Source organism: Henckelia pumila, chromosome 4, assembly GCF_033568475.1.
Source record: "Henckelia pumila isolate YLH828 chromosome 4, ASM3356847v2, whole genome shotgun sequence".
NCBI classification, from domain to species: Eukaryota; Viridiplantae; Streptophyta; class Magnoliopsida; order Lamiales; family Gesneriaceae; genus Henckelia; species Henckelia pumila.
In genome coordinates, this window is record NC_133123.1 from 149,214,221 (window position 1) to 149,226,720 (window position 12,500).

At 30.5% G+C, this 12,500-nt stretch overlaps 1 protein-coding gene across 1 annotated transcript; it reads left to right on the forward strand.

Annotated features, from left to right (window-relative positions):
* Positions 1-1,897: 1,897 nt before the first annotated feature.
* Positions 1,898-5,465, forward strand: LOC140866455 (putative late blight resistance protein homolog R1A-10). The gene is made up of 4 exons (XM_073271446.1): positions 1,898-1,945; positions 2,042-2,123; positions 2,250-4,962; positions 5,294-5,465. Exons 3-4 carry the CDS (start codon positions 2,616-2,618, stop codon positions 5,311-5,313), a joined length of 2,367 nt encoding a protein of 788 aa, XP_073127547.1. The 5' UTR covers positions 1,898-1,945; positions 2,042-2,123; positions 2,250-2,615; the 3' UTR covers positions 5,314-5,465.
* The last annotated feature ends 7,035 nt before the right edge of the window (positions 5,466-12,500 follow it).

The window sequence follows — 12,500 nt, forward strand, 5'->3', positions numbered from 1 at the left end:
TTACCAAAAATGTAGAACCAATTTTCTAGATTAAACCAATTTGATTGCTTACCGTTTACTTAATCAAATATATTGTTCGCCCTCGTACGCAAGTGACAATCAGGGCCGGTCCTTCCATGAGGCTGAAGATTCAATGGACTCAGGTCCCAAAATTTAAACTTTTTTTAAGGCCCATTTTTTTAAGGTTTATATAGGTATATAGTAGTAATAATAATAAATACAAGTACCTCAAAAAAAAATTACAAGTCCATTAATTTTGTGATTGTGAAAAGACCCAATTATGTTAAAATAAATTGTAGTCCCAATTCAATCGGCCCAGATTCTTTCTCATTCAATCATTGTCATTTTACATGAAGGGTGAACTGCGGAGCTTCTTTTCTGCCTTTTCTTTCTCTGAGAAAATTTCTCTGCTTTGGAGGATTGCAACTTTAAGTTATTTATCATAATTTATAAAGATTAGTGGAGAAATTTTGTGCATAAAGAAGTTTTCAAAGTTGAAGCTTATCAAAACATTTTTCGGATCGACTATGTCGCAAGAAAGATTGAATGGATTGGCTATGCTATCAATTGAAAATGAAGTTATTGAACAACTTGATTATACAGATTTGATTAATATTTTTGTTACCAAAACTGTTAGGCGAGTTGTGTTTAAGTGACCATTTTCAATATGTTTGACATGATTGTTTAGTTATAATAGAAATATTGCATTGTGATAAATATTGTATTTAGTTTTGTTTATTTAATTTAAGAAAATTGTTATGAAGTATTATGATTGTTCACAGGGGCCTTTTTTAAAGTTAAACTCAAGCCAAAAAACTAATAGGATCGGTCTTGGTGACAATGATGCTACAACAAATTCAACTCCTAGCTAGATCAAGTCAACAATTAAAAATCCCCACCTAGGCGGTTGGCGGCGGCCCGCCTAGGCGGCTTGGTCACCGCTTAGGCGCCTGCTGTCTAGGCGGTTTACCCATTAATAAAACAAATCTTAAAACTTTTTTAAAACTATAGAGCAAAATTAAAAGAAGAGAAAGGGCCACAACCCACAAATTTTTTTAGATTTGATATCAATTTAATATATTTTGGAAATTTGTTGAAGATGTTTAAATATCATGTATGAAGACTTGATATTTATTAATAGAGAAAATTGCATATATCACCCCTGTGAAATTTTGGGTTCACTGATAACCTCCTGTGAAATTTTTTTGAGCGAAAAATTAACCCCCTGTGTTTTCGGATCGATAGCACACGCACCTCAACTTAATTTTTAGTTAAATAAAAAATAAAAATGACAAAATTACCCCAACATAAATAATAAAATGAAACTGATAAAGGGGTGATATATGCAATTTCCCCTTATTAATTTTGTCATTTTGATTTTTTATTTGACTAAAAATTAAGTTGAGGTGCGTGTGCTATCGATCTGAAAACACAGGGGGTTTTTCGCTTAAAAAAATTTCATAGGGGGTTATCAGCGAACCCGAAATTTCACATGAGTGATATACGCAATTTCTCCTTATTAATATCTATGACTATTGACTATATTAGTATATTACTATATTATTAAAATTATAAAATAATTTAATAAAAAAACTGAAAAATATAAGAAATAAAAATTATTTTTTATAGTAGAACTCATAAATATCTCAATATATTAATTATTTAAGTTTTATAAAAAACCATCTAGGCCCCACCCAGGTGGCTAAGTGTTACGCCCGCCTATCACTTTGCTTTTTAGAACATTGTTAATTGTCATTTAATGATAGAATTAACAAATAATGTCTTTGCTTAGTTGATATATAAAATATCGTAATGCACATCATCCCAACTTGTTACTTAATGGTTAAATAAAACGAAATCAGGCAGCAAATTAGTCAACTAAGGCAATGGCTAAATCAAACGACCAAGTCACCTGCAAGTATATCGATCATCTCCATTTGCTAACGTAAATGCATAGACAAAAATTGTTGTGAAGATTTTAATTTGTAGTTTACAATCAAGTTAAGATGCATTTTGCTATATCTTGATTACTAAATTTCAGGTGTGGAGTTTAATTTTTAAAGCTCTAAATTGGAGGATCAATTGGCTTCCTAGCGGCTTGCTCCGGCTTCAACTCATATTCGGTATTGCTTGCACCAACACTTTTCAAAAATTTCTAAATTTCTTGAAAGTAACAAAGTTTCATAGATAAGCACCAACACTAACACTATCAATATCCTGATACTGTGTTCTCCTACATTCACCCGCAGAAGCCAAATTCACTACTGAAAGTTGAAGCTTCGAATATGGCGGTGGTGGCGTATGCAGCTCTAATGTCTCTTCTGAATACTTCAGAGCTCCTCTTCCACCCTTCCCAGCAATGGCTACGTATAAACATAACACAGATGGAGTCCCTGCTGCAAAGGGTTCATCTCCTTCAAGAATTTCTCGAAGATTATTCACACAGAGCCCACGAAGACATGGCTGGATTGGAGACGCAAATTGCAGATATGGCTTATGCAGTAGAGGAAACCATCGAGTCCTATGTATTGAATCAAATTTGAGCACGATCTACGGGTAGCGAGGCGAATAACTCTACCAGATTCTCCCAATATATCCATAAAGTGATAGAAAAGATGGAGAATCTGATCGAGAACAAGCTGATGATGATAAAAGAGACTATTGGGAAGTTTGAGGAAAAATATCCCACATTCATAAATTTTTCGCCTGCTGTGCCATCAAGTTCAGCTCCCAAAGAGCAAAATACTATGGTGGGTTCTGATGAGAAGTTGGCTGAAATATTGGATATACTCACAGCAGAACAATCAAATCGCCAAATCATAGCGATTGTTGGAATGGGAGGAATAGGTAAGACCACTCTAGCTAACATTGTCTACCAACGTCCATGTATAAAGATTCACTTTGATATTTGTGCTTGGGCTACAATATCTCAAAAACATAGTGCACGAAATATTATTTATGAAATGCTATCAGAAATTGGACAGAGTAGATCAGAGAGTCATGATTTAAGTGATGATCAGTTGGGCCAAGCCAAGTGTGATACTGGTGATGAACTATTGGGTGAACTATTGTACAAAAAGTTATTTGGTAGAAGATATTTGATCGTACTGGACGATTTATGGAGCATTGAGGCTTGGGATGAGATAAAACGATTCTTTCCAGATCATTGCAACAATGGAAGTCAAATCATGATAACCACGAGGGTAAAGAATGTGGCAGAGCAATTGAGCTCTTGTCCGCCTTTTGAAATGGATTTGTTAGAAGACAACAGCAGCTGGGAAGTGATGAGAGAAAAAGTTTTCGGACATGAACAAGTTTGTCCTCCTGAACTGGAAGAATTAGGGAAGACCATTGCGAAAAATTGCAAAGGACTTCCTCTAGCAATTGTGGTGATTGGTGGACTGCTCGCCAAGTCTGATAAGACGATGGATTCGTGGAAGCATGTAGCAGGAAATATGAAGTCAATCATAAATTCAGAGGACAACGAGAAATGCTTGGAGATATTATATTTGAGTTACAAGAACTTGCCTATTCATTTGAAACCATGCTTTCTCTACTTTGCTGTGGGTTTAAATCCATATAATATGCATATCCCTAGGCTCATCAATTTATGGGTTTCCGAGGGATTTGTAAAACCAATAAGAGGTAAAAGCTTGGAAGAGGCAGCACATGAATACATAACAGACCTTGTTGATAGAAACCTCCTTTTCCTTCGTAAACAAGGGGTCCTTGGCAACTTACTTCTTTGTGGTGTGCATGATCTCTTGAATGACCTATGTGAGAGGGAGGTGAAAAAAATAGACCTGTTTCGTGTGATATTTGATAAGAACCCAAAATTCATGTCTCAACTCCGTATTCATCCATCTCCCTTGAAACCTGAATTGGGATCGGTACCCCGTGCCCTTTGTATATTGGGACCGGCATCACTAAGTCGGTCTATTACCAGTGCGTCGGACAACACGCTATCGTACGCTGGTCATTTACAATTGCTGAGGGTGTTGATAATGACTGATTCAATTCTACCTGATGAAAACTCGCAGCTAATGAACCTGCGGTTCTTGTCTTTCCATGGTCATTTGGATGGGAATTCGATTTTGAGGTTTTATTCTTTGATGTCCCTGTTTTGGAATCTACAGAGTTTACTAATTCATAATTCCTTATCTGAACCTTTATCTCTGCCACCGGAAATTTGGTGTTTGCCACACCTTAGGCATCTCCAGATTGATAGATGTGTTTTACCTGATCCTCCCATTCACAAACATGATTCTCATATCTTGGTAAATCTGCAGACTCTCTCTATGGTTGTAAATTTTAGATGCACTGAGGAGGTTTATAGAAGACTTCCAAATCTGAAAGAATTACGAGTTATTTATGATCGTCTACCCCAAGGAGTGGAATGGCCCTTTTTCTGCCTTCACAATCTGGTCCACTTGCAGAAACTCCAATCACTATTTTTCTGCACAAAAAGCCCCATTTCTTGGGAACACCTCAGCTTCCCACTGTCTCTCAAAGAGTTGGCTTTAACTCGCTGCAGGTTACCTTGGAAAGATATGAGCATTGTGGGTTCATTGCCTAATCTTGAGCTACTTCAGCTCTGGTTCCACGCGTGTAAAGGGCAGACATGGTGTCCAATAGAAGGGCATTTTGTTAGATTGAAAGTGTTGGACATTCGGAAGACTTATTTGGTACATTGGAGAGCAGACAAGACACACTTTCCAGTCCTCCAGCACTTGATTCTTGGATATTTAGATTTGGAGGAATTTCCTCAAGACTTTGGTGAACACCAAACACTCACAAAAATTGAAGTGATTTCTTGTGGCGATTCTGCAAAGGGTTGGGCAGAGGAAGTAGGTGAGGAACAACAGAGCTTTGGAAATGAAGGCTTTCGAGTCATAATACCTCAAAGATTGGAAAACAAGACAACCACAATTACGAGCTTCCGCGGTTACACCTTGTCACAAGGTATTTTCGATACAGCTATTTACTTTGACAACTGAATACGTAGCAGCTAGCTGTACATCTGATGCTGGTGATTGTCTGAAAAATGATTTTTGTCAAGTATTCTTTTTGAATTATCAACTTTCTTCAAAATTTTTATTTTAAAAAAATTGATCTTCAAACATATTTAAATAAAACTGTAATGTGTTTTAATCACAAATTATTTGTTCTGGAACTTTTTCCAAATCAAATTACAAAGTATATATTATTTGTTTATTTTCTCTTTGCTTAATTCAGATTGTTGAGTGTTTTGAGTGTCATTGTGCTCATGATTTCAGTAACATATATCATGCAGGTATTGTGATCTACGATTGAGCTCGAGCTTAATTTGTTGCATTTTTTTTTCCTATTTCAGTAGCATCATCCTTTTAGCGATTTTTGTGATTGTAAGATATATACAAAGAGATTCTTAAATCATGTTATACTTAAAAACAAAAATATTTGTTATCTTAATGAGTGAACTTTCACATTTGGAATTGGACATGCATGACATTAAGGCAAATGTTTACCCAACTTCATGAAATTGCAAGTGTTTCTTTTGTTTGTACTAGTAACACATACGTGCGTTGCACGTGGATATCGAACTTGAATGCACTATGAATGGTCACAAAATTGTGCAAATGAACGTTATACGCAATTTTTTTCATCTTCTATTCAACTATTTTAAACAACTGTTATTTTTTCAAACATTTTTGTTTAATTTTCTAATCATTCAATTTTTTTTATCTTTTATTTTTATTTTTCCTACTTTATTTTCGATTAAATTCATCAATCCTATCTTTATCTCTTATTTCCATGTTTCTTTTTCATTATCGAATTTGATGTTATTTAGTTTCTTTGACACTTACCTGTTTTTTTAATTGTAATATTATTGTTTTATTTATTTGAGTTATTGTAATATACTTTTTTTTAAGTTAACTTTTTGGGTTTTATTTCCTCAAAACCAACACCCCTCCTTTTGTCTTTTGTGTTTTATTAAGAATCACTCGATTTTATCATTTTTTTCTACCGTAACTTAAAATACATAATTTTTTTTAGGTAATAATTTGTCAAATTATAAAAAAAATTATTGTGTGATTTGTTGTTTGGTTCTTTAAAGTTTTTTCATGTTTAGACATGCATTTTTCTTGTAAATGAACCAAACGTAATATTAAATAAATTTTCAACACTCTCCTTCGATACATTCTAAATTTTTTTTACGCGATATATATCTTCGTGAAATATTATTATTATTATTATTATTATTATTATTATTATTATTATTATTATTACTAATGTATAGTTTTTCGTTTAATGACATTTCCTAATATATTTATTTATTTATTATTAGTACTACTAATACTAATACTTATTATATGTATTTATTATTATTATACATTAATTAATGTATATATGAAGCTATTTTTTATGAGAATAAACCATTTCATTATATATTAATCTTTATTTTTACGTGCAATCAGATTTTCTCATTTATTTATTATTATTATTATTATTATTATTATTATTATTATTATTATTAACTATTATATTTATTTATTTGTCATTATAATTATTATCATCATTAATTGGTTAATATTGTATAGATTTTCGTGCAATGACATTTTCTAATTTATATATTTATTAATATTATTAGTATTACTAAAATTTATTACACTTTTATAATAGTAATAGATATATTTATATTATTAGACGAACAACATACAATTAAACTAATTTACACTTTGTTTTTTATGAAATATATCTACACACAATCACATTTTGTATTTATTTTTATTATTATTATCACTAATAATTATTATATGTATTTATTATTATTATTATTATTATTATTATTATTATTATTATTATTATTATTATTATTATTGTTGGAGATCAAACTTTCGGTGATTACAAAACAAAACCAAGTAAATAAATTGGACTCATCATATTTTAAGGACTCAAGAATTCGATGAGAGTCTTCCAGATCAAAGATCAGATCAGATGTTCAGCAACCAGATCGAAGTTTCATTTGGAATCTATTCGTTGAAGAAAAACGACAAAATCATTTAATGAAATTTTGAACGTTAGTCGGTCTTCTCCTTAAAGTCAAAAGTCTGTAAACTTTTGCTGACAGCCCAAAATTCAGAAACTGTTGACGGCTCACTGACGGCTCACTGTCTACTTCTTGAAACTATAAATACCCAAGCTTTTCGAGAATTGAAGATGAGAGATTAAGAGTGAAAATCACAAAGCAATCAAAATCAAAGTTGAAAAAGCATTCTCTCTGTATATCAACTCAGATACTTATTTCATCAGATCAAAGTCTCGATATTCTGAGTTAGATTACAACACAGATCGATCAAGCTAAAAGATACACTTCAAATCGATCCAGATAAAAAGTTACAGCTTTTCAGATCAAACCATCATAGCATACCCTGTCGTTTCACATTGTAAACTCTAAGTAGAAAAGTAGTTCTGCTTCGAGTTAGAGTATTGCTAGGAGTTCCTGTCAAAGAATTGATTGGATTGGATTTGTACAAAGAAGTTGTATAAATCAAAGTATTCTAGTGGAATCCTTCTGGAAACAGAAGAAGGGGTGACGTAGGAGAATTCATCTCCGAACATCCAGAAACAACTCTATCTCCTTATTGCTTTTTAAATTATCAACATATTAAATGATCCACATAAATTTATACAATGTTTTTCTACTTTATCTCAAAGCTCACGTGTTTTTTTAGTAATAATTTTTTGCATTGTTTTTCAAATAATTAATAACTTATTAATTTTAATAAAAAAAATAATATAGTTACCTAAATATTATTAAATAAAAATTTGATATATTATAAATATTAAATTTTAATAATGCATGTATTTTATTAGGGATGTAAATGAGACGAACAGTTCGCGAACTGTTCGGGTCTCGGCTCGTTAAAAGCTCGTTCGAGCTCGTTTAATGAGGCTCGTTAAGGCAAACGAACCAAGCTCGAGCTTTACAATATTCGGCTCGTTAGCTCGTGAACATGCTCATTAACAGGCTCGTTAACAAGCTCGTAAGTCATCTCTTAGACGAAAAAATAATAGTATTGATATTTAATTTATAAATTTACACTTTACTTATGAAAAATATTGAAAAATCTATAAAAATTAATTTATTAGAATAAAATTACAAATTTTAATAATAATATTATATTTTTTTCAAATATATAATTTAGTTTTTAATTAATTTAATGAATATTTAAATTTATAGTTTAAATATATTAAGCTCGTTTAGGCTCGATAAAAGCACGAATAAGCTCGTGAGCCATGAATATATTCGTTAAATAAGCTCGGGCTCGGCTCGTTTATAAATGAACCGAGCTTGAACATTCAAAAGCTCGGCTCGGCTCGGCTCGTTTACATCCCTATATTTTATATATGCTGTAATTTTTTAAAATAAAAAAATTGATAACATTGTCATCATAATTTTAATTATTTTTATGCTATCACTATTTTTTTATCCAATTAAGTTTTAAATGATTACTACCAAATTTATAATTTTGCATTCTATCTCCATTAAACATGATTAAAATCGAACAAATAATTTTTTAATTTAGTAAAAATAAAATGAAAAAATTTAGTAGATACATAAAAAGTCACAAATTTGGATACAAAGATCAATTTAAGAGAATATTTTAAACATTAAGACAATTCGGATAATAATAAAAAATTATTTAGACATTGAACTTAAAAACACAATTTATTTTAAAGCATGGCAAAAAACATTAATTGAACAGTGAGAGGCATAATATATTTGTAGGATAAAAATTCATCTAAGAAGACAATAAATTAATAGGAAAGCATTTAAGAGGAAGACTCACAATTAAACTATCACAATTTTAATGTTATTAAATTCAAACCTAAACTCTCATCATTTTAATGTTCACACAAGTACAAAGTGGACATTTAACAATTAAACTCACACTTTTTAATAAAAAAATTATTTAGACAATGAACTTAAAAACACAATTTATTTTATATTTACACAATAAATCAAAGAGAGCATAAAAAAAAGTTAATTGAACAATGAAAGTCAAAATATACTTGTAGGATAAAAATTCATCTAACATGACAATAAATTAATAGGAAGACATTTAAGAGGAAGACTCACAATTAAACTCTCACCATTTTAATGTTATTAAACTCACATCTAAACTCTCATCATTTTAATGTTCACACAAGGACAAAGTGGACATTTAACAATTAAACTCACACTTTTTAAGATATATTAGATATTTGAATTATATTGCCTGCATATATCATAAGTTCAGTGAGTTAGGCCAAATATATAATGTGAAGTTATCTATTAATATAGAGCACAGATCGTGCATGCATGTTCGTTTTCTATAATATATCAAAATAAGTTTTTGCTAGTAAAACTCAAATTTGACTCAGTCCACGCTGCATGATAAAACTCAAAATCTTATTTCTGTATCATTTTTCAATAATAATGCAATCGACTTCTTTAAATCCTGATATACGTATCAAAACCATTGTTTGAACTGAGAATTTGACGATATGAACAAAAAACATTTTTATTTAAACAAAAAAAATCAGATAATATAACAATTTATAATTCTTTTAGATATATTATAGTTTTTTATTATCAACTACTATTTATTTGAAACTAGAAGTTCTATATTCATAAATATTTACATTTTTTTTAAACCTATAAATATTTACATTTAAAGGGGGTGTATTCAATTCAGAGTTTTAATGACTTTCAATGACTTTTTAAAATGATAGAATTTTGTGGAGTTGATGGATTTTTATTGACTTTTATAGAATCTCACGGATTTACAAACACATTTGCATGAATTTTTTTAGACTTTTATTTGAAGGACTTTTATAGAGATTTGTAAACTTTTCTTACAATTACATGAATTTTTATCTTTAATATATCTTATTATTTTTTCTCTTTTTTTCTTTGAAATAATAATTATTTGACATAAATAATAAATTTATTTGAAATATTTTTTTTAATTTATTGATGAAAATGGATTTCATTTATTTTAAATGTATATATATATATATATATTAACGTAACAAAATTATAAACTAACAAATTTGCGATTTTGTAAAGTTATTTTTTTTAAACAAAACATATGATAAATTATAAATTATTTTATCAATTATATCATAAAAATTTATTTGTCAATTTTTATTTTTTATCATGTCTGTTATCCACTATTCAAATATTTGAATTAAATCATATTATAATTTTTTGAATCATATATTATTATCATTAAATATTATAATTATTGTTATAAATCATAATTTAAATAGCAAAAAATATTTTGAAAATTTCAAATATTTAAATAATATTTTTTATTTTGATTTTAGGAAAAGAACGAATATATATATATATATATATATATATATATAGAGAGATATATTAATTCATTTTGAATATGGGAGAGAGTGAGATAGAGAGGAGATTCATTTTGAATATGGGAGAGAGTGAGATAGAGAGGAGATTCATTTTGATTATGGGAGAGAGTAAGATAGAGAGGAGTGAGATAGTGAGGAGTGAGGAAATGTGAGAAAAAGAAGGAAATTATGAGTTTTATTATTTTAAAAATCCATCCAAATCTTTGGGTTATACCAAAGACTTTTTTTTACAAAATATAGTTGTACCTTAAACATTAATGTTTGTATGTCCATGATTTTCATGGAGTTATTAAAAGTTCATTGACATTTTGAATAACACTAGACTTTTATAGAGTTTTTAAAAGTCAAGGTTGAATACCACTTGACTTTTAAAACTCTATAAAAGTCTATTTTGAATATCACTAGACTTCTATAGAGGATATAAAAGTCATGATTGAATATCACTAAACTTCTAAAATCCATAAAAGTCAATAATTCTCCAGATTGAATACACCCTCAAAGAGTATGTGGAAGTTTCATAACTAATACATGCATGAAAATTTAATACAATAGTGTTTGCGATGATAATTTAACGATGCACAAAAAAAACATTTCTATTTATATATCAAGAAAGACAAGTTAAACAAATTTTCAACAATTAGAGTTTCTAATTTTCAAACAGTTATTTGAAACTATAATGATACCCCGTGAAATTATTTTAACTCGAACCCGTTCATTATGAGTTTATGAGGGTTGGCCCAAAAATGGGATTATTATTGTTAAGTACGGTCCAGCCCAGTTTTCTACCTCTTAGATAGGGGTGGGCATCGGTCGGTTTGGTTCGGTTTTACTCTATTACGGTTCGGTTTTTTTGGTTTCGGTTTTCAAAACCTTTGGTCCGAAACCGAACCATTTTATTACGGTTCGGTTCGGCTTTTTTTTTATACGGTCCGGTTTTTTTGGTCGGTTTTATACGGTTTATGTAATGAATTAAATTTATTTTGCACGATAGCAAATATTAGTTTAGGGACAAAGAAAATTATGAATTGTTTAAAATAATTATGGATTTAAAACTAAAATGAAAACCAAAATATAAAAAGATTAATACTAAAAAAAATTAAGAACTAAAATGATATCTCACTTGATGCATGTAATAAATAATAGAGAACTAATAACTATAAAACATAAATTATTCCATTAGAATTTACAATATGGACTTCAATTAAAATAATAAAGAGACTATTAAGTTCCATAAAAACCATATTTAATTAAAATAGGCTTACATCTTGTAAGAAAAAACATAGAAGTGATAAAAAGGCCCATTTGTCAGGCTCAATGGTCAATATCCATAAAATTCTTATTTTAATCAAAATTTGGCCAGTTCGGTTTTTTCGGGGCATAAAACCAAAAACTGAACCGAAAAACCGGTTTTCATACATTTTAAAACCGAAACCGGCCAAAAAACCGAAAAAACCGAACCAAAAAAACTGAATTTTTCGGTTCGGTCGGTTTTTTCGGTTTTAACCAAATTATGCCACCCCTACTGTTAGGTCTTGTCAAGACCTGGGCTGCTGTTAATGGGCCGACCCGAGCTGGGGCCCAATGGGCTGGGTATAAATTCCGAGTTCAAGTAGGATTCGCATGCCTTGAAGATAAGGTTGATCATTCTACTGATATTCATTAGATAGGGATAAACTCAAAGATGATCCAATGAGTGAAGAGTCCTACTACAGGACGTGTTATAATTCGACTAGGTAACTTACTTTATTTTCTCTATAAATACAGGTACTGTTATGGTTGTGTTCATTCATTACTCACTACTCATTATTCATCACACATTCACTCTCACTTTTACATTCACGCACCCATACTTTCTCGTTTTCGTTTTAATCATACCCTTTGTCTTCAAGACACTGAGTTAGGCATCGGAGAGGTCACGTCGAAAACACCTTCGGCGCCCCTTGACCTAGCTGTTGCTTGTGCAGATTTTAGTGGTGCCCGACCCGACCTGTTTCATAAAGGATTTGGAGGATCCATTCTACCAGACCGAACCCGAGGTAAAAAATCGACATCATCAATCGGCGCCGTCTGTGGGAATTTGAAGAAAAAGAGTTTCG

Excerpts from the sequence above, each read along its gene's own strand:
- LOC140866455 (XM_073271446.1), top strand. The coding sequence starts at position 2,616 with ATGGAGAATCTGATCGAGAACAAGCTGATGATGATAAAAGAGACTATT. Across the intron at positions 4,963-5,293 it reads CGGTTACACCTTGTCACAAG|GTATTGTGATCTACGATTGA; the intron begins GTATTTTCGATA and ends TATATCATGCAG.